The 19,771-nt window shown below is 52.3% G+C and overlaps 5 protein-coding genes across 5 annotated transcripts in view; 2 read left to right on the plus strand and 3 right to left on the minus strand.

Annotated features, from left to right (window-relative positions):
* Window positions 1-1,570: 1,570 nt before the first annotated feature.
* On the plus strand, window positions 1,571-4,392 carry ETH_00005015 (trans-2,3-enoyl-CoA reductase, putative; the record flags this gene model as incomplete). Its single annotated transcript, XM_013372394.1, has 7 exons — window positions 1,571-1,673; window positions 2,046-2,171; window positions 2,339-2,471; window positions 2,926-3,157; window positions 3,473-3,647; window positions 4,129-4,222; window positions 4,359-4,392. The coding sequence occupies 7 exons, from the start codon at window positions 1,571-1,573 to the stop codon at window positions 4,390-4,392; spliced, it is 897 nt and encodes a 298-aa protein (XP_013227848.1).
* A 1,079-nt stretch (window positions 4,393-5,471) lies between these two features.
* On the minus strand, window positions 5,472-5,702 carry ETH_00005020 (Small conserved protein, related; the record flags this gene model as incomplete). Its single annotated transcript, XM_013372395.1, has 1 exon — window positions 5,472-5,702. The coding sequence occupies one exon, from the start codon at window positions 5,700-5,702 to the stop codon at window positions 5,472-5,474; it is 231 nt and encodes a 76-aa protein (XP_013227849.1).
* Window positions 5,703-9,142: 3,440 nt separating this feature from the next.
* Window positions 9,143-9,919, plus strand: ETH_00005025 (uncharacterized protein; the record flags this gene model as incomplete). Its single annotated transcript, XM_013372396.1, has 1 exon — window positions 9,143-9,919. The coding sequence occupies one exon, from the start codon at window positions 9,143-9,145 to the stop codon at window positions 9,917-9,919; it is 777 nt and encodes a 258-aa protein (XP_013227850.1).
* A 1,147-nt stretch (window positions 9,920-11,066) lies between these two features.
* ETH_00005030 (patched transmembrane domain-containing protein, putative) lies at window positions 11,067-16,285 on the minus strand (the record flags this gene model as incomplete). The annotated part of the gene is made up of 8 exons (XM_013372397.1): window positions 11,067-11,306; window positions 11,482-11,684; window positions 11,837-11,984; window positions 12,230-12,539; window positions 12,788-13,020; window positions 13,230-13,368; window positions 13,622-13,840; window positions 14,025-16,285. 8 exons carry the CDS (start codon window positions 16,283-16,285, stop codon window positions 11,067-11,069), a joined length of 3,753 nt encoding a protein of 1,250 aa, XP_013227851.1.
* A 1,922-nt stretch (window positions 16,286-18,207) lies between these two features.
* ETH_00005035 (uncharacterized protein) overlaps window positions 18,208-19,771 on the minus strand; it is a gene marked incomplete at both ends in the record, with an annotated part of 2,935 nt that continues 1,371 nt past the window's right edge. Inside the window, 3 exons of the mRNA XM_013372398.1 lie at window positions 18,208-18,264; window positions 18,652-18,783; window positions 19,035-19,708. Coding sequence (XP_013227852.1) covers window positions 18,208-18,264; window positions 18,652-18,783; window positions 19,035-19,708 — 863 coding nt within the window. The remainder of the gene's footprint in view (window positions 18,265-18,651; window positions 18,784-19,034; window positions 19,709-19,771) is intronic.

The following is a 19,771-nucleotide window of genomic DNA, read 5'->3' on the forward strand; positions in this document are numbered from 1 at the left end:
GAGCGCGAAGATGCCATGGAGAGCGCACATGGACCGGGTGACGAGTTTCAAAGACCTGCAAATGCACCGAGAGGTCCCCGAAATAACTGAAAGCAAGAAAGCAATTATTGGTGAAAACAAGAACAAAAGCGTAAATGACTAGTTATTCTTGTATCGGGAAGCCGCGCACCTGGGCTCTGACTGGCGACGGGGGCCAATGGCCAGTTCCACCATGTACAGGATCTGGCGGCAGTAACCATCATAGGCATCAAGAGATAAGAACTTTGTTTCTTCTTTGGGGGCAGAGTTTTCCAAACTTCTCCCGTAGTTTTGTCTCTGTTTCAGGAGGTCGGCGAGACAAAAGGCTGCCTCTCCATCTTTCTTCAGAGAACCCTCAAGAGGACTTGAATGAATGCGCCGCGAGCAGCCACATTCATTAACAAAACTAAGAGGCAGACAGGCGTGGCTGTCTTTAGAAGAGAAAGAGGAGTCAAGGGGCCCCCGTCTTGCACTTGAAGTCTGAAAGCTACGCGAAACTGAAACTGAGTTGCATTTGCCACTGCGGCTGAGGAAGCTAGCGGTGGGACTCAAACTAGAGTTCGAAAAAAGGGGAAAAAATGGCCAAGTCCGCGCCACAGATGTCTTTGTTGAAATAGAAGGTGCTAGCCGCAAGCAGCAGCGCCCCTGCAGCGAAGCAGCGGAATTCAAAACCATGGAGACTCTCCGAACTGCTGGGGAAAGGAACACCAGAAGAGCCTTCTGGGAGTTTCCCAGCAAATAGAGAGCCTCTTAATGCGCTTTTTTACAGAAACTTGGCAGCTTTCTTGGCATTATAGCTGGAGAGAGAGCTGCGGCTGCTGTTGCCGGTGGAGCCCCCAAGGCTTTTCAGCTCCTGTTCTGGCCGGTGGCCGTTCGAGTTTAGAAAAAACTTTGCAAATTGAAGATGAAGTAAATTCGCCGCCACATTGGTCAATTATTTCCGCAAGAATTGCGACGGATCGACACCGGTGGCTTGGCGAGGTGTCTTGCGGGGCTGCGGCTGCGGTTAGGGGGGAGGAGCCGAAACTATTTCTGTTAAGGTTCTAAATGCCAAAGTTTCGGGAAAAAAAGAATTAATATAAAGCAAACATTCCAAAAGTGGCACTATAGAGTCCAGAGATCGGGAGGCACGGCTGTGTGCTCCGGATCCAGAGAGTTCTCTCTGGGGCTTGCTGCCGCCGCTCTTCTCTTCGCGTGAGGAAGCAGCTTCAGTTGCTCCTTCGTATTGAAAGCTGCATTTTTGTGTTGTGTTTCGTTTAATGGAACGAACTGCACATCTAGTTTGTCGCAGTGAGCGAGGTTTGCTGCTGTGTCCCCGTCTCGCTGCTTGCTGCTTCCCAACCCCCGTGTGCAGCTGCTGCACCTCAGCAGCAGCAGCCCTTTCTTCTGCAAGTTTCTTTCTCCAAGTCCTCAGCTGCAGCAGCAGCAATCTCCTTGTCTTCTGTGTTGTTTGTTTCCGCAGCACGCGCAGACACCAGGCTTGTGTTGCGGCGCGTGGGTCTGCGCCAACTGACTCCCAGTAGATCTATTTGATTATTTTTTGTTCTTCAAAATGAAGCTCTACCTCAAAAAGAGAAGCGGCAAGTTCCTCGACGCCTGCGAGGTCTCCGACGAGTGCACAGTCGAAGAGTTCAAGCAGCACTTCTACAGGAAGTGTGAGTTGTCTCTTCTTTGCTGCAACAAAGCCCAGCTCAAACGAAGCATTAAGAGCAGCAACTAACAATGCTTTAAAAACTTCAAATTTGTTCCGCTGGGGGCTTAAAACGGGTTGCGCAAACACTTGAGAAGACTCGCAAGCCTTCATTTCCTTCGGAGTAACTGCTTGTCTTCTGGCTTATTTCTGTTTGCTGCTGCTCTTATGCAGTACATATCAGTCTTCAGTGTTGCTCCGTGCTGCGTGTGGCATAAGGGAGGCCACTGCTGCGCATATAGCCCAGCAGCTGCAGCAACACACGCAAGCCACGCGCTCGCTGCTGCGCTGCGGCCACTGCTGCTGCTCTGAAGCGGTGTGCCCCTTTCTGCTGCAGATAGGTACTACCCGGAGCGGCAGTGGTGGACTGTGGGCCAGCCCCAGGGGCCGGCTTTGCGGGGTGATGGTCTGTTGACGAGCTTTGGGGTGCAGGACGGCGAGACGCTTTTCTTCAAGGATCTCGGTGGGTTGCTGCAGCTGTTCGAGTCTGAAGTGATGAAGAATATGTTTTTAATTCTTTGGAGGCAGCCGCAAATCTTCATTGTCCGCCGTTGTGTCAGATCGCACTGAAGTTGAAATGGCTCGGGTTTGGGAGGCCGCAGGTGTACGTACAGCTGGTGGCGTCCTCAGGTGTACAGATTTCCTGGCGGCTGGTCTTTGTTCTCGAGTATTTCGGGCCGCTTTTTATATTTCCGGCTTTTTACTTCTTTCCTTCGGTTTTCTACGGAGAGAAAAATGCGCCGCCTAAGACCCTGACACAGACGTGAGGCAGCGGGGGCTCCGTGGCCCTCCAGGAGCACCAGATCCGGACTTTTCCGCAGTTTTGAATTTTCATTAATTGTTTCTCAAATGGACAAGACACGTTTCTAATCAATTTAGAATGCTACCAGACGCTGCACTTTACGACTTCGGCTAAAAAGAGAAATGGCGCTCTCCCCAAACTGCAGCAGCTTTCCCAGTAAACCTGCAAAAGGCTGCGCAGTCTCTGCTGCTGCTGAAGCCCGTCTCGAGGCCCTTTTGTGGGGTTCTTGCTGCTGCAGAGGCCCATAACGAGGCCTTTTCGTGCTATTCTTTTGCTGCTGCAAAGGCCCATAAGGAGGCCGTTTTGTGGATTCTTTTGCTGCAGCTGAGTCCCACAACGGGGGCCCATGACAGGTTCTTCGGTGCTGCCGCTGAGGGTGGTTCCGGGATTCTTTTGCTGCTGCTGCTGTGCGCAGCGTGGCTCTGTGGCTGTGCGTGGGGCACTTCGTGAAGCGGGAGCTGGAGACTCTGTTTGTGCACCGCTTCAGCAACAGCACAATGCCCATAGTTCGCGTGCCCCTCAACTGCGGCCACTACTGGCTCCTCTGTGCAGCCAGCATTGGCTACTTCCTCTTCCACCCCAAGTACCAGCCCCCCTTCAGGGGCGACTGGCAGTTCCTCGTTTACCTCCTCGCCGCGCTCTTCGTCGTGAGTCCAGTTCATTTTCTCTTCTGCACATTTTGGCCTCTCTTAATGATATGTATGTGTGTGTTTACACATTTATATTATATATATATGTGTGTTTACATACATTTATATATATGTATATATATATGTGTGTGTATGTACATGCATACATATATGTACGTATATGTATGTGTGTGTATGTGTATATATGTTTATATACATATATACCACACACATAGTATGTATATGTGTATGTACATATATATGCATGTATATATAAATATATATATGTATTTATGTTTATATGTATATATATATATTTTAATTTGTGTTTAGATCTTTGAGGCTTTGAACTTCAAAACGCACTTAATTCTGCGGGGCCTCCGTTCTCGGGGCACTCGCCAGCGGGGCATTCCTTACGGGGCTGGCTTTGACTTAGTGAGCTGCGCAAATTACTTTTGGGAGACGATGGCTTGGCTGGTCTTTGCTGTTTTGGTATCTTGCTTCACAGGTGCGCTCCTTGCTGCTGCTGCTGCGCTTTGCTGCTGCTGCTGTGCTTTGCTGCTGCTGCCTTTGGAATAATGGTTTGTTGCTGCCCTTTAATCAGGTGGTTTGCTGCTACCATTTGCACAGTGAAGTGGTTTGCTGCTGCCCCTAGGTGGTTTGCTGCTGCCCTTGGAATAATAAAGTGGTTTGCTGCTGCCCTTTGCAAATTAGAGCGGCTTGCTGTTGCTGCCCTTTAAACAATATGGTGGTTCGCTGCTGCTCTTTGAATAGTAAAGTGATTCTCTGCTGTCCTTTAGTGACGTGGTTTGCTGCTGCCCTCTGTGGAATAGAGTGGTTTGCTGCTGCCTTTTGCAGAATAAACAAGGGCTGCTGCTGCAGCGACAGTGCACGTGTAAACTCCCTTTTGAGGATATTCTAGTTGGTCTTGTTGAGGATCAGCAGCAGCATGGGGTGCCGCATTTGCTGTTTGCTGCGAACTGCTGCAGCGTGGCTGTTCCTGGTAGTTGCATTTGCCCAGATGGCGGAATGGGCTCTGAAGAAGCATCGCAATTATCTAAAAGAGTTCAAAGATTACCCAAAGTGAGGAAAAGCTGCAGAAAGAAGTGGCTTAGTGTGCCGTCCCGCTGCGCGGCGGCGACGCCGTTCAACTCTGCGGTGTACGTACACCCAGCTGTAGCTGCACTGCGCGATCCTCTTCTGCGGTGTCTGCGCGCAGGAATCGCAAGGCGATTGTGCCATTTATTTTGTGATACAAAAGATGTTTTTCGGCTGCGCAAAGCCCGAGGACAGGCCAGTGTCTGTCCTTTCGAAGTGCATGCCGAACTTCACTTCTCGAAGTGACCCAGGCATGCACCCGCAAGAAAATGCACTTTCATTTCGTGTCCACAGAAAGCCAAAAGCAGCAGCCCCGCTGCCCCTTTTGTTCCCCACCCTAAACCCGAAAACAAATAAATCCCGAGAAGTCCCGGAGATACACCAGTGCTCATGCAGATGAGTATATATTCTAAAGTTAACGTTTACAGTACAAGCAGAACCTTTTAATTTTAAATACTGAAGAGTAGCCAAGTGGTTTGCAGCTGTCTTCCTGTAGCCAACTACCCATACGGCATTGTAGAGAAATCTAATGTTCATGGAAACGCTAACGCGCGAAACTTGCAACCTACCGCGCTGCTGCTGCTGCTGCTGCTAGGCGGGCACTCAGCGGGGCTCTAGGCTCTGGATGCTACGCAGTAGAGAGTGGAGAGCTATTTGCTGCTGCGGCAGGCTGGTGGTGACTGCTTCCCTGGATGTTCACTTGAATAAGTGCAGCCTGCTGCAGCACAGCCATTGTGTTGGCCCCAGGGAAAGCCCAGCAGTTTGGCCGTACCCACTAGTGAGAAGAAGTGCAGGTTGACCTTTAACAAACAAAGCGAGCTAGCAGCGGCGCATGCAGCAGAGAGGGACTTGCTGCTGCCTCTCCTGACAAACCGTGCAGCAGTCCCGCTGCTGCTGCTACTGCCGCAACTGCGGCGCTGCTAGCCGTTCCTGCCGTTGCTGCTGCTCCTGCTGCTGCATGCAACGCTGCCGCCCCCACTGTGGGGCCCTGGCATCCCCGCAGCCCCGCCCCGCGCCGCTAGCGCGGGGAAGCAGCCCCTGTACGCCCCCCAAGCATCCTGCAAGGGTTTAATGTGTTGCCGCTGCTTCTCCTGAAAGCTGGAGCGGCGTTGTTGGCCGTTTCTTCTGTCCAGCTCCACCTCACCTCCCCACTGAAGCCCCATGACTGGGCGAGACTGTATACCTGCGCGTTTTGTGGAGTCCAGTGCATGCACTGGCCGGGGGAAGCTTCGGTTCAATCTTCGAAGTTCGGAAAGCAGTCTCGGAACTGGTGCTTGGGGTGTTTCGACTCCATGTGCTGCTCCAGCGTCGGCCGCTTGATCGTGCACATAAATGCTTGTCTGCAGACCTCGCAAACAACGTTTAGGTTCTTGTCCTTGGACTTGAGAGTTGAATTTTGCACGCCGCGCTGGTTGCGCCGCTGCGCACGTTCGCGGTCCACGTCGCGCTGATTCCCACGGGTCATTTTGGCCGGCTAGGGGAGGATTAAAGATTAAAAATGACTAAATAGCAATGTTTTTCAGCAAATTACGAGGGCAATCCCTGCAAGGGAACCTATTTGGGCTTATTGCGCCTCTATCTTGGTACACGAACAAACGGGGCTGCGGAGGCTTAGGTTTTGCAGGATCTGATGACACGCTGCGACACGCTTGCTGCAATGCTCACTGGCACGCGCTTCGCAGCATACACTTGCATTTCTCCTAAATTAAAAGTATATTTTAACAAATATGATTATAATAATGGCACAGAATAGTGATATTACTTGGAAGAACGATGGCATGCCCCCGTCCATAGCCTGCTGCTCTGGGGGTCCTGCTGGCGGGCACAGCTTTCTGCCACCCCAGCGGCTCTTGTGGTATTGTGAATTTAGCGGTTAGATTGTGTGTGGAGCATTAAATATAATTAAGTTGAAGACAGCAGACTCAAATAGGTATGCAATGTTGCAAATTGATCCCGAAAACAGGCGACTGGTGCATTGTTGCGGGACCTTACAGGGGGGAGCGCTTGCGTGTGTTCCACAGCAGAAGTGGGAGTCAAGCCATTTAAATTACAGCGTCTCCAGGTCTGAAATGGATTTATAGAGTGAATAGAATATGCCAACAAAATTCTTCGCTTATCTGTAGCACCGATTCCTTACGGAGGGGTGCAAGAAACAGGAACAGCACACCTCCACGATTACTCATTTTCTTGAGAGATTCCGCCGGACGAATTGTCTTTTAAGAACACGGCTGTGCTCAAAGGGAATTCCTATGCGCGTGCGTTTGTTTTTCTGGGATATTAGTTGTAAGAGAGGCAATCAGGAAGGGCGAGGGTGGGCACTCTAGGCTTGTGATTTCCAGTTGCTTGAGCATCTACACGAAGCCTATGAGTGTATCCTGCGCTCGCTATAGCTCTTAGCGAACTTGTGCACTAGACAGCGCTTCGACAGGCCACACTTCCCCTCAGGCGAAGGTGAGATGTTTGATAAGAGAAGAGCACCTGAGGAAGTCACGTCACTTCAGAAGGTAGTTCGGCGGAAGCAGTTGCCTCTAATGATAGATTAGGCCAAAAAAAGTGGACAGAACGCACGGATACACCACAACGCTGAGCAAACACACGTCAGCAATGAAGGAGATGCCTTTAACGATGTTACAGGCCAACGCCATGTTGGAATTTATCTAGTGAGAGCACTTGATAAATTCCAACGTGCCCGACTATGTTTTCTACCTTAGAGCTCGAAACGTCGCTTAGCGTTGACTACCAGCTAGCATTAAGGACTTGATGTAGAATTCCAGCCAATAAATGCATATCCCCGCGAAAACAGTCGAAACGGCACAGCTAAATTAGATGTCGGTATGCAGTAAAGGATCAGGGCCTATGGATTTCAACTTTCTGGGGGGGCTTCTGAGTTTGGCGGTTACTCTTTATCTAGACATGAGCACATCAGTTTATGTGTTCACGAAAAGGAGTATCTTTGCGAGTATGAGCTGGCTTAAGCAGAGCACTGAAATAAGTGAAAGGAAAGCAAGCTGATAAAGCCGGAAGAAAAGCTGCTCACAATGAAGCTATTTGATAGCGAAGCGTTACATAAGAGTAACTGCAGGTTTTGCAGCTCTCCAGAGTTGCTTATTTTCTCTGAATCTCAACAAAGCCATGCATCTATGCGATTCAGATGCGGCTCTCCCCTTCAAGTCTACAGACAAGGCCTTGGCTCCAGAGTTTCTTTTGGCCAAAAGAATTATTTTTTGGCTTTTTGAATCTATTCGTGTGGACTCAGGCTGGTAATCAACTTCGCGTACCACTGGAGGCATAAAGCTTTTTCTGGTAAGGGCAGAGTTCAGCCACGTTGCCAAGAAGAAAATCTCGCCATGTGCTGGCTACAATAATTCAACTTTTAGGCACTTTTCATTGATCCTTGCTTTTCTATTTTTCAAAGCAGAGCAAAGCTGATTTGAAGCAGTGTGCTTTTGCAACCCTCGCCAACCAGACCTCATCAGGACAGCCACCGGCAAAGTGACCTACCCCTTCGCTCAAAGACACTTTCAACGATAGCGCTTGGCAACTAAGACGAAGCTTCACTCTTAGTTCCCTGGTTCGATAGGCTCCGCGTCGCATGTGTCAGGATATCCGCATTTTACAGATTAGTCGAACAGGAGACGCATTCACTTGTAGTGCCTTCAACGAAGCTCACGCCCTCTCTTCCCAGGCAGTCAGGTGCACTTCGACGACTTTGCAGCAGCACTATAGAGGCATTCAATTGGTGTCTGCAGCTTTAGCCGTCACAGTTGACGTCATCCATTAGCGGAGAAAACCAGAACTTGCACAGCTACGTGTGGCCTCACCTCTTGCTGAGGGATCTTTCAGCACTTGAGGCACCAGAAGGCAATTCAAAAAGGCAAAAAGAGTCTAATGCCTTTCTTTGTCGTAAAACACCTCCTACGCTCACCCCTTTTATGTGTAGCAGTAGCGGCGAAGCGACGCCAGCGACTGCCTCTCAAAATATACGTAACTTCGGGCTTGCCGGCACTGTGTCTCTGCCTTTTGGGAAAGAATAATCTAGAATTATGCCAAAAAAGGCACTGGAGGCAGAGTGACTCCTTATCAACTCTAAGCAGAGCCTGTTCGTCTTTCGCCTCTGTCGAGTCTGCTGCGCCGCCGACTTCATAAGACAGCGAGTTGGGCCATTTCCTCTTTTCTGCGGAAACTAAAAGCTTTCCAAACTACTTATATTTACCTCGTTTTGTCATTTACTGGCTGCATGCTCAAATGTACGTCTTCTCGTGGCTAGCCAATATCGAGCACATCTGTTCCCTACTCGCCACAACAGAAGGCGCGCTTCGTGGAAGGGCCACGCCGATCTAAAAGCGTCAAGAAAAAAGCAATACACAAATGCATTTGTCTTTTAATTGAAGAGCCGCAAGGACTTCCCGGCTTGCCGCTTTTTGGCTTGTTTTGCCGAGAATCGTGCGGGCACGGGGCCCCGACCAGCGCGAGTGGGCGGTGGTGCTCGAGTGGTAACTTTGTTCTCTTTTCAAGTATCTGAAGCCTCGACTAATGTTTTCAAGATTTTTGTTTGTAAAATATATTCGAGGCTTTTAGTAAACTCGGCTTCAGCTTGCAGGGAAGACAGGTAACGGTGCTTGATCTGGCTGGACCAGCCCATTGCCCTCGTCGTCTGTGTCCCATTCATAAGCACAACATGGACCTATCAAATCACTGAGGCCAAAGAACCAGAGATTTTAGCCTTTGGGCAACACGGATACTGGCTTTTAGAGTGTCCGCCCACTCGTCAGTCTCAGTTCCCTCTCTTCTTGTCTCGGGCCGTGCCAGGGGTGCAACTCAAAGGGAAGAAGGGCACATGCATGAGACCGCCGCCTTGCAGCGCCTCCGCTGCCTCTCTTTAGGCATCGACTAAAAGGGTGGGAGATGCGGGGCACCTCTGTCCTGCGATGGCTGCTTGTAGCCGTTGCATTCACCTCCTTGGGTGGCTGCACAGGAGCGCCTTTGACTCGTCTGTATCCTCAGGCCGCGCCTCCCGAGGTGGAGGGACCCAAATCGTTCTTTCTTCTTTCCAGCAGCTCTCAGAAGAACACAAAAGAAGGTCTGAGCAGTGTCAAAGGGGCCAGAGGCGCTCTGGCCGACCCGGCGAGCTCTGCGGTGACTGCGAGCAGCGTCAGCAATAAAGCCCCTGAAACCTTTAGTGCTGAAAATGACAGCAAAATCGAAACAAAAGCTTTAAATAAGCGTTTGGCAGCAAGCGAAGAGCGCGTGGGAAGCGGGCGTTTCCGTCGGGGAGACCAGGGAGTTCTATCTAGTGACGCCCTTGACGCTGAGGCTCAAGAGGCCGCCTTGAAAGGCACGGAATCCTTAGAGCTGCAGGCTGAAAGCAAAGACCCTTTGCTTGTAAATGAAAGCCCTGCAGCGTCGCACCTGCAGGTGGGCGTGAAGCAGATCTTTGACCAGCTGCTCACGGGCATGCTGGGAACAGGAGTAAACTTGATTCAAGGAGGAGCCATGGGGGCTCAGCCCATGACAATGGCTCCGGCTGTGGGCTTTGGGCCCGCGCCCGCCTACTACCAAGCCCCCGACACGGGGCTGTCTACGATAGAAATCATTTTGATCATCAGCGGCGGCATCTTGGTCATTGGACTTGTAGGGCTCCTTGTGTGGCTGGCAACCCGCAAGAAGAGCCGAAGGCGGTAAACAAGAGATACAGGCCTTCCCCCTTCTTCCACGTTCCTCTGTCCCGCAGGATCAGCCTAGTCTGGCTTGCTGTTGGCCTTGAGCAAAGCGGAAGCGAGCTCAGCGCGCCACTGACAGTCTCGCTGGGGGCGCAGTGCCATGCACTATTTTCAGCCTCGTAGGCGCGATCTACAGCAGTTTTAGCTTTACAGAGAATCATTCTTTCATTCCGAAATGGATTATTGTAGACTGCGTTCGGGGGGAGAGGTCGTTCCGCGGCTTATTTCATAGGCTTGCTTCTAAGCAAGGCTTCATTGAAGTACGTTGCCCCTCAACCTGCCGTCTCTCCATTTCTGGCGGGCCGGTGCAGGAAATATGTATTGCGTTTCTATTTATTTCAATTGATTTCTGTTTTCGCCGAGGTACGGCACACTGAGGAGTTGTTGCCTGCCGCTGGCTAATCTATTCGGAAACGTAACAGCATACTGCATAAGTGTAAACTTTTTAGCTTCAGTCCTACTCTCCGCAATTCTTTTACGCTTCTTGAGGGAATCTCTGACTCAAAGCTGTCTCGTGAGTTGTCAGGGCTGGGGACCTCAAGTTGCCTTCGATATTGCATTCCTGCAATTACTTTGGACCCGCCCAGGCCAGTTTCTCCCCCTTGCTTCCTGGAATTAGGCTCCAGGTTAAGATGGCTAGCCGAGCCCTTTCAGTAGGGGCAGGGGCCCGGATAATTTATGTCTGCACATTTTCAGTCACTAGCGCAACGCAGTGCGTCAGTCAAGGCGTATATTTGTGTAACGACCCACCTCAAGCCGCAGCGTTCACAGCCACGCGGCTGTGACCGCCCACACCGCAGTATCCCAGTTGAAACATATCCCCAAACGAGCAGCCCCAGTTGGGGCTGGCGCTCATGGCCTAGACACTGTAGTATGACAGGCTGCAACCTTCCTTCACCTGGATGCTCGCGGGATGATGCCAAAACGGCACAGTCCCGCACCATTTCTAGAGGGGTAGCGTGCTGATGTTTCCTTCAGGCACGGATTATCGTGCACATTTGCAGAAGGCACCGTATGCTTCGCGGAGCGGTGGTTTCTCCCGTTTTCTTCCTTTGGAAAACACGATTGCTTTCTATAAGTGTTCCTCCTCCCGTTTCCTGCAAGCAACCTTAGTCGACTTTCTTGAGGACCGGGGATTCATAAGCAGCTGCAGATCCGCCAACCACGGGGCTGCTTTCCCCTTCGATGGCCAGCGCAGCACTCGCTTTCTGTGGGGGGATTGTTGCCGTGCCCTCCACGGGCTTCGCCGCGCTGTAGGACACAACGGGCGGGTTAGGGGGCAGTGGACCAATAATGCACAACACGGCGGGAAGCAGGATCATACCAAACCCAAAAGACAACACGAGAACCTGCAGCAGCACAAGGCCAAAGAAACTCCAAATCGGTAAAGTGTGGACGCTAGTTTTCAATGAAGCCATTATTGCATGAACTCCGCAATGCAACGCAAATCACTCTTGAAGGCTGTCTCATGAGAGTACTACTATTACCATATCATCCAGCACACGCAGACAAATATGTACTTACCAGAACCATCATCCTGAAGAAGGCAATCAGCACGAACTTGGTGGTACCCACGAGGTAGAAAACGGCCAGCAAAGTACTGAGCATGCCGTTGGCCACTGGGCAGCCCATCATCAACATGCCTTCCGTCATGCGCGCCTCCCGCGTGGCTCCGCAGCCGTGGGTGAAGGCATGCAGCAGGAACAGAGTGCTGTCCACTGAGTAACCTGAATTCAAAGTAAACAAAAGCGGCAGCAGTCAGAGCAGCAGAAATATCAAATGAAAGCAAGTGCCGCTTCTATGCAGGAGCCTTGAACGCAGCATCACTCCACCTGAGCAACACCAGCCTCTCTAGGTGGCGCAAGCCAGCTCAGCTTACCAATGGCCAGCAGTAAGTTCACCATAGTGATGAGGTTCAGGCGCAGACCCCACAAGGTCATGAAGCCGAAGAGGCATAAATCAACAAGCAGCACTGTGAATGCCACGATCAGCACGGACAGCAGATCAGGAATCAGCAGCACCGTCATCTGCACATTAAGAAACCCGCAAAGGACACAGCAAACAGTGAAACTTTCCAACACTGCATCACAGGAAAAGGTGCAAACAATCTCGCCGAAAATCGTAAAATGAAACTAATTCCTTGTTCCTCTCTGCAAAAGACAGCAGAGGCGAAACTAAGGTAAGTGACTGGAAAGTCTCATCTCTCATACCCAGTCCATCAGATTGTGAAACATGCAAAGGGACCAGTTGCAGGGATTGGGACGACACTCACAAAGATGATAGCAAGAAGGGCTGACAGAAGACTGTTAACTGTGCTCTTGACTGTGAACGGGTCACTTTCCCAAAGCAGGGCCAGCGGCGTGAAGGCGTGGCACTCGAAGTACTCTGCAGAGTCGCGGATCAGTTTCTGAGTGTGTTTGAACCAATCCAGCAGCAGATCGGCGTCGAGAGAATGAGGCAACCAAAATGTGAACTTCCACGCAGCGAGGCGAGGCCCGGGAGAACCCGGCGGCCGGGTGTCCCACAGAAAGGAAGTGCGGAACTGACGGCCAACAGGGTCTTCCTGAAGCCATGTGTATAGCCTGAGATGGCAGAAACAAATGGAAACAGAACACAACAAGCAATTGCGTGGATGGCCGCGCAGCCCTTAAGTTGGAAAGGGAGAGGCGACGGCGCAAAAGCCAAATCTGCTGCTCATGAAGCCTTGATGAACAGCGAAGTGAGATTTTGCTGCAGCTGAATAGGCAGGACTTGCAGTGCCATAACTGGGCACTGGACGCTAAACTTCAGAACATGACTCAATAACAAATCTGATATAGGGTCAGCATACGCGTCATAGAATTCCCTTTCGTTTCCATCTTGTAAGGAAGCGTTCTTCTCCTCGAGGAACCTGGCCATCCCGTTGTAGAGGGCAAGAGCATGGCCAGAGGCCATGAGTTCCTTGTTGACTGTCATGATGCGTTCCTTGACTTCCTTATCGGCCCAGCTTTCCCTCTTGGGAAAGAAGACTGTCACCTCCTCTCCAAGAGAGCTGAAGTACTTGGCGCGATCTGCGAAAAACGGCTGAGACCAGCAAAAACGGCGCAAAAGCAAAGCACGCATGACTGCGACTGACAGCTTTAAACTACCCTTTTTGACAGCAAGAGTGCAGATCCAAGGGCTAACAAAATGATAAACTAGATGAGGAAACGTGACGCACTCCTAGCCGCTGAGCCGTGAATGCGAGTAAGTCTCAAGGCTTGAATACCATACTAGAACTAATTGCTGCTCACAATAAGGTGGGAGTCGGTCGGTGTGATCTCGTCTGCAGTGATGCCGGTTTCCATTTGTGTCACTCCGTAGATGGCGATGCCAACAAGAGCAGCAAAGCCAACAAACACAAGCCGCCGCACCCATCTATTCCCCATCAGCCTGCAGCAGAGGCAGCAGCACAGTAGCAGCCACGACGAAGGGAACCAAGGAGTTCAACTTAGAGAAAGAGGAGCATGCAGATACGACATTCCTCAGCAGGCTCTTTTGTCCGCCAAGCATGTAAAGCAAACTACGGGGTCCCAGGCAGCCTCAGTGAGCATCCAAGTGGTGCTTGGCATTGACATTTTGCATTGTTAAGTTTTCATTCGATGGTGATCCGCCGTTCAGCTGGTTCGCTTGGCCATGGCTTTACCTGCAGTAGTACTTCCCGAGAATCCTTCTGTAGATCTTGCCTACATTTCCTTTCGGCTCGTTAATGTACCTGTCGAGCACAACCAAAAACTCCTTTTCCTCCATCAACATGTATCCATCAGCTGGCTTTCCCATGCGCATACGCACGGCGCGAGGACCAGAGTCCTCCGCATCCTCCTGCAGCTGCAGCGCCTCCGACGCAGCCTCGGACTCCTCTTTCCTGCGCAAGCAATGAGATCAGAACATTTGGAGCGAATTAAGGTGGAATATTATCCACAAGCTCTGCTTCACTCCCACCCTTCACAAGCAGCAGCGGGGAGCTACTGCTGCGGAGGTGCAGCTTGGTCGGCAGGGTTGCAGGCAGCTTGCAGTGGCATGTTTCTGTTTCCTGAGTGAATGTGCACCTCAGAAGGGCCTCGTCTGCTGCTACCGGCTCTCCAGCTACAGATCTGTCCGCCTCTTCTGGCTGCACTGCCTTCGCGCTGGCCTGATCCTCCTGCAGTGTTCCGGCCTCGAGAGAGTCGCCTCTGACTGGCGGCTGCGCAGCAGCGCTTTGCTCTGCCTGGTCCTTGGGCTCCGTCTTGGAGCCTTTGCGGAGAAGGCCGAAGAGAGTTGAGAAGCCGCAGCCGCCGCCGGTGCCCTCCCTCTGTTCGAAGCGCGCAGCTGTGGACTGGAAGTACTTGGCCACGATCTCGCGGTGGCGCTGCCAAATGTGCTGCATGCGGAAGGTCATGAGGGAGGCCAGCTCGTAAGTCGAGAGTTTCTTCAGAGCCACGAGCAGTTCGGTTTCCCGGGGGTCATGGGCGCTGCAGCCCTGCATGTCTACAGAGTGGCCCTCGGGCCCCACAGCCGAGGAGGAGGAAATCTGCTGCGGGGGTGCAGAAACGGGGGTTTCCTGTGGGGCCGAGGCCACTTGTATCTGTTCAACTGGCGCGTCGCGTATTTCATAAGGTGTTCTCTTGCCTTCCGTGCCTGAGCGTCCTTGGAAGCTCAGGGGGCTCCCCAGGGAGTCGGAGCCCCTGTTGCTTTCGAGGCTTTGGGGGGATTTGACGGATCTGTTTGAAGGGGAAGGCAGGCGCTCCATGGCGGACTGGGAACGGTACTCCTTCTGGGCAGCCAGGGCCGCCTCTTTCGCCTTGCGGGTGTAGTAAGCTTCCCTCCTGGCGTCCAGGGAGAGGCAGCCGAGGAAGATCGTCTGGGCGAGGACGTAGGACCAGGCCAAGCAAAAGGCCGTAACAATTGAGAACTTGCTGATGCTGAAGAAGGGGCAGACGGCGCCAATGATGAGCGCCGCCACGCTGGTCATGGTGGTGATCGTGATGGACACCCCCGCGTCGCGCGCAGTGCTGATGATCCTTTGCCGCGGCGTGTCGTGCAGAAAAGTGAGGCAATAAGAGTTCAAAAGCACAAAAGCATTGTCCACACCAATGCCCAGCACCAGGAAAGGCGTCGCGTCTGCAGGCGGCGTGTGTTCAACTCCGCAGAAGTAGATGAAGCCCGCGCCCCCCGCGTAGCCCAGCAGCGTGGAAGCAACCGAAACAATGGCAGGCAGCGTTTTCGTTCTGTAGTTCGTGGTGGTGTTCACTACTACTGTGTAAGTCAACACTGTCAGCGTGGCCAGCACCAGCGCCACAGTTTCCGCGGGGCCCATGGAGGAGGAGCGCATGAGCTCGTCTGCAATGGACCTTTCGAGTTTGTAAGTGAGTGTGAAACCCTCTACAGCAAAAGACTTTGCAACTTCTTCTATTTTGCGCTCCAAGGCAGCAGAGTACGGAGCCACTGCGGCGTCGCCTTGCAAGTCGAAGCGCAGCAAGCAGGCCGCCGCACCAGTAACTCTGTGGATCTGGTGGTCCCCGCCATCTACTACGGAAATGCGCATGTCCCCGAGAAGCGACTCGAGGTGGAAAGCCTTTCTGGAGTGTATGTTCACCGCGAGCGGCCACTCGCTGGTCGTGATCGGCCGCCCCCACTGCCGCTCCGACGAGTACAACTCCAAGACGGAAAGCACGCTGCAGTCATCCCAGGAGTCTCGGACACAGAGATCTTCGTAAGTGAGCACAGGGGGGAGGTCTTCGGGGGACTGGACGTTGGAGTCGAGTTCGTTTCCGTATTCGTCTGTCACCACGTCGTCGCGGTTCACAGTGAGCCTCTTGACCGCGTCCACGAGGCTGCTCACCTGCTGCATGCCCTCCTTCGTCAAAATGTTGTCGTTTCGGGACACAAAGAAGTAGTTGAAGCGCTGGGGCTTGAAGGTGGACTCCAGGAGCTGGCGCACGTTGTGGCTGGGGGCCCCCGGGTAGCTGTACAACTTGAACATGTCGTATTCGTTTTTGCGGAAGAAGATCCCCAGGGCCATCGCCGCACTCAGAATTCCAAACCCCACTATGAACTTCCACGCGTGGTCGTACACAATCATTCCGTGGCGCGCGAAAGCTGCGTCCAACATTTCCGATCCTTTCTGCTTCATGCGCGCGAACCGCTTGCGCTGCTTCGCGGGCTCTGCGGCCGGGGGGCTCGCGCTTTCTTTGTTCGACTCTGCACTTCTCGAGCCCAGCTGCTGCCTCTGAGAAGTGCCATTTGGGGACAAGTCCTCCACAAGGGGGGGCTGGCTGGCGGCGGAGCCCCCAGCCGCCGGCGGCGCGGCCAGGGCTTCCGGGTTCAACATCCTGGGCTGGCCGCCACTGCGAAATTAGTGGACAAGGCCTTAAAACGAAGACTTTTTGCCTTCTCACCAGCCAGGTTGCAGTATTTCAAGAAAAGGAATGCAACAAGGGGCCACAGGGGAAAGGGTTTCTGCGTTTCGCTGGGAAACCTGCTGCTGCCTGCGGGAACCTGCTGCTGCCCACGGGCCAAACCTTCCAATTCGAACCTGTAAAACCTTTTCCCGCAAATACTTTACTACAAAATGCAAAAACATGAAAAGAAGATGGACACAAGAGGAAGAACGAGCTCAGGCCACCGCGCACGACATCTGCACGTCTGGTTACCTGGCTCCCAGCGCAGGTGACCCACCCCAGACAAGCCAAACGCTGGGCTCTTTCGCTGGTCCTGACGGCTATTTTACTTTTTTAATCAAAATAAAAGTTGGAAGAATTAAAGAAAGGAGATAGACAGGGGCCGGTAAGAATGCGCGACGCAGACGAAACTTCCCACTGCACTGCTGCGTGGTGACCAGCGGTGCTGCTGTCGGCAGCGGCATTCACGCTGCGAATAGGCACAGCCTGCGCAGCTTAATCGCGCATTCATTCCAAAATATTTTATTTAATTTTCTGGAATTTGAAAAACGCAATTCATTTAAACTGCAGTGCTGCGCTGCTTCCCCAGCATTCCTGAATTTACCCCTTCCGCCCCACAACTCTACTGCGGAAACCAGCAGCCGCCAATACCCCTGGCAGCGCAGCAGCGAGGATGGCGCTAGAACTGCGTTCAAGATCTTTTTTCTTTTTTTAAGAATAAAAACACCAAAAACAGATTAATGGTAGAAACGAGCTCGCCTAGCTCGCGCTGCTCGAGCCGTCGGCAGTGCCACGCACCAGCCAGACCAGTAGTGTACGTACGAGAGCGCGTGCTTTAAATGCGCCTTTTTACCTTCAAATTTCCTTTTTTAATATTTAAATTTAAAAAAAGTATCCTTTTTGTAATATTTAAGCAGCTTTCTCAGCCACTGATACTGCAGAAGGCTCAGTCGGAGCCTTCAACGCCACTCCGCTGTATCTACGAACACCATGCCACTGAAAAGCGCAGAAAAACCAGTAAAGAGCTCTTTTTTGTTTAATATTTACAATTTATCTTCTCTTGTGATTTAATATTCACAATCTTGGCCTCTTTGTGGTTTAAGATTCACAAGATTCATCAGCAACTGCCCCCGCGGGCGCTGGAGAGGTTTCGTGAATTGAACTGGAATGAAGAGCATTTCAGGAGTTTGCATCCTTTCTTGTGTTTATTTCAAGCTAGGGTGTATCTACAACTGCTTACTCGTTACTCGTTTGGCAGCTAACAGATTGTGCACTTGCGAGTGCATGCGACGAGTTTCATGAGAGGCCTTTGGGCGGTTTTTAAAGCAGCAGCAGATCTGGCTTGCCGCGTCGCTGCAGCAGCAGGACAGCAGCAGCTAGGCAAAGAGCTGCGGCGCTCAGCTGAAGTCTGCAGACGCTCTGGGGCTGCAGCAGCTGCGCTCTGCAGCAGCTGCGCGCTGCAGCAGCAGCGCGCTGCAGCAGCTGCGCGCTGCGGCAGCAGCGCGCTGCAGCAGCTGCGCGCTGCTGGCGCAGCAGCTGTGGGGCCCCGCGGGCTGCTGCTCAGCGGCAGCAGCTGTGAGCGGCGCTGCATCTGCTGTTTGGTTTCCGCGCTGGCGGCACTTTCGGCTTTTGCTGCAGCCGAGCAGCGGGGAGCAGCAAAACAAATAAACAAAGAAATAAAGAAATAAAGAAATAAAAGAAATGAAAGGCAATTCGGCCAAAAAGAATCTGCATACACTACTGAAAGCCCCTCAGCCTCTGGGAGAACACCGGGGGGGTGGCGAGGGGTGTTCATCTTCTCTGCAGTTTGGGGCGCAGCGGCCGCCGCCCATAAACTCGAAATCGACAAAAGTTAGTGTGCCTTTTGACCACCAAATGACGTGCATTTGAAGGGCACTAAAAAGATAGCCTGCATGCAAAAAAGTGGCAAATAAAAAACCGAAAAATGCACGTTTTCAGCGGCTCTCAGGTGTACACACAGCTGCAACAGGCACGCTTTCACCGCCTCCGGTGTACAGACCGCTGCAACAAACTGATCCACGAGACTTCCAACTCAAATTGTTCAAATTCTTCTGCAACAAATCCATTAAATTCACATTCAGTTCGAACAGAGAAGTGCAAAAAGTATTTCAGAAATGAGGAAATTTAGAAAATAAGATCGGCAGCGGAAATATTCAAGCTTGGGAAACCCTCGCCACCCAAGCCAGCCCCGAAGTTACTTGAGTTTATTTGAATTTATTTTCAATTATTTTCAATTATTTTTTATTATTTTGAAGTTTTTTTTTGACCCACCCACAACGCCGACGCAGCAAACTGCACTCAGCCCCGAAATGTACCCCAGCAGCGCCCAGCAGCCGTTGCACAAGACCCCCATGAGAACGAGTGGCACGGGGAGGCACTCGTGCGACTTGGCCTGGATCATGAAGCACTGCAGGGCAAAAAAGAAAATAATAAAATAAACAGGAAATTATAATAAATAAATCCAAAAACAATTCAAATCGCGAAAGCGGAAAGCTGCGCATGCAGAAAGCGTTTTCCACGTTTTTGAACGGGCTTTTCAGGTGTACAGACACTCCAGAAACGCGCACTTAACAGTTGCCACAAATGATTGTCCTTTTCAGTCGCCACAAATGATTATTCTTTTGATTTTAACTTTTGAAAAATAAAATTATACTTTACCAGTCGGGGTATGTGGGAGCCAAAGAGGCAAAGACTTGCAGGAACCTGCAGCCAGCCAACGAAGTCGATGGGCAGCAGCAGCAGGAACAGCAGCAGCGGGGCTGAAGACAGCAGCAGCAAACCGAACCAGCGGATGCAGCACAAGACCATTGTGAGGGAAATTGAAGAGCAGGGCTCCCTGTGAGGCCACCGCCTTCTCCGGAGTCTGCTGCTGCTGCTGCTGCTGCTGCACCGCCACCTGCTGTTGCTGTTGCGGTCGGCTTCCGTGGGCAAGTTGCTGCTGCTGCTGTTGTCCCCGCTCCCCTCGCTGCTGCTGCTGCTGCTGCGGTTCAAACAGTTGCTGACGCTCGCGCTGCGGTGCAGCGACGCAGCAGAGGGTCCCGCAGTGCTGAGGGCCCCCCTTGGGCTGCCCTTGAGGGCCCCTCCAGCAGCAGCGCCTGCTGCGTGCTGCTGCTGCTGCTGCTGCTGCTGCTGCAGCTGCAGGGGCCTCTTCTGCCTCGCGTTAGCAGCGCGGGCCCCCAGCTTCTGCTGCGGAGCAGCACAAACCCCCACACCCAAACAGGGGGGGCCCCCCAGCCTCGGGCTTGTGGGCAAATTCGAATGATTGGGTTTCGATTTGCTTCCCCTTTGGGGGCCCCTGCGTTGCAGCGAGTTGGCAATGCCTCTGGGGGAGTCTGCAAGAGCTGGGGAGGGCCCCACGGCCCGCCGCAGCCACGAGGGGGGCCCCCCGGGGGGCC

The sequence above is a fragment of the Eimeria tenella genome, genomic scaffold (genome assembly GCF_000499545.2).
Source record: "Eimeria tenella Houghton genomic scaffold, Eth_scaff1, whole genome shotgun sequence".
NCBI classification, from domain to species: Eukaryota; Apicomplexa; class Conoidasida; order Eucoccidiorida; family Eimeriidae; genus Eimeria; species Eimeria tenella.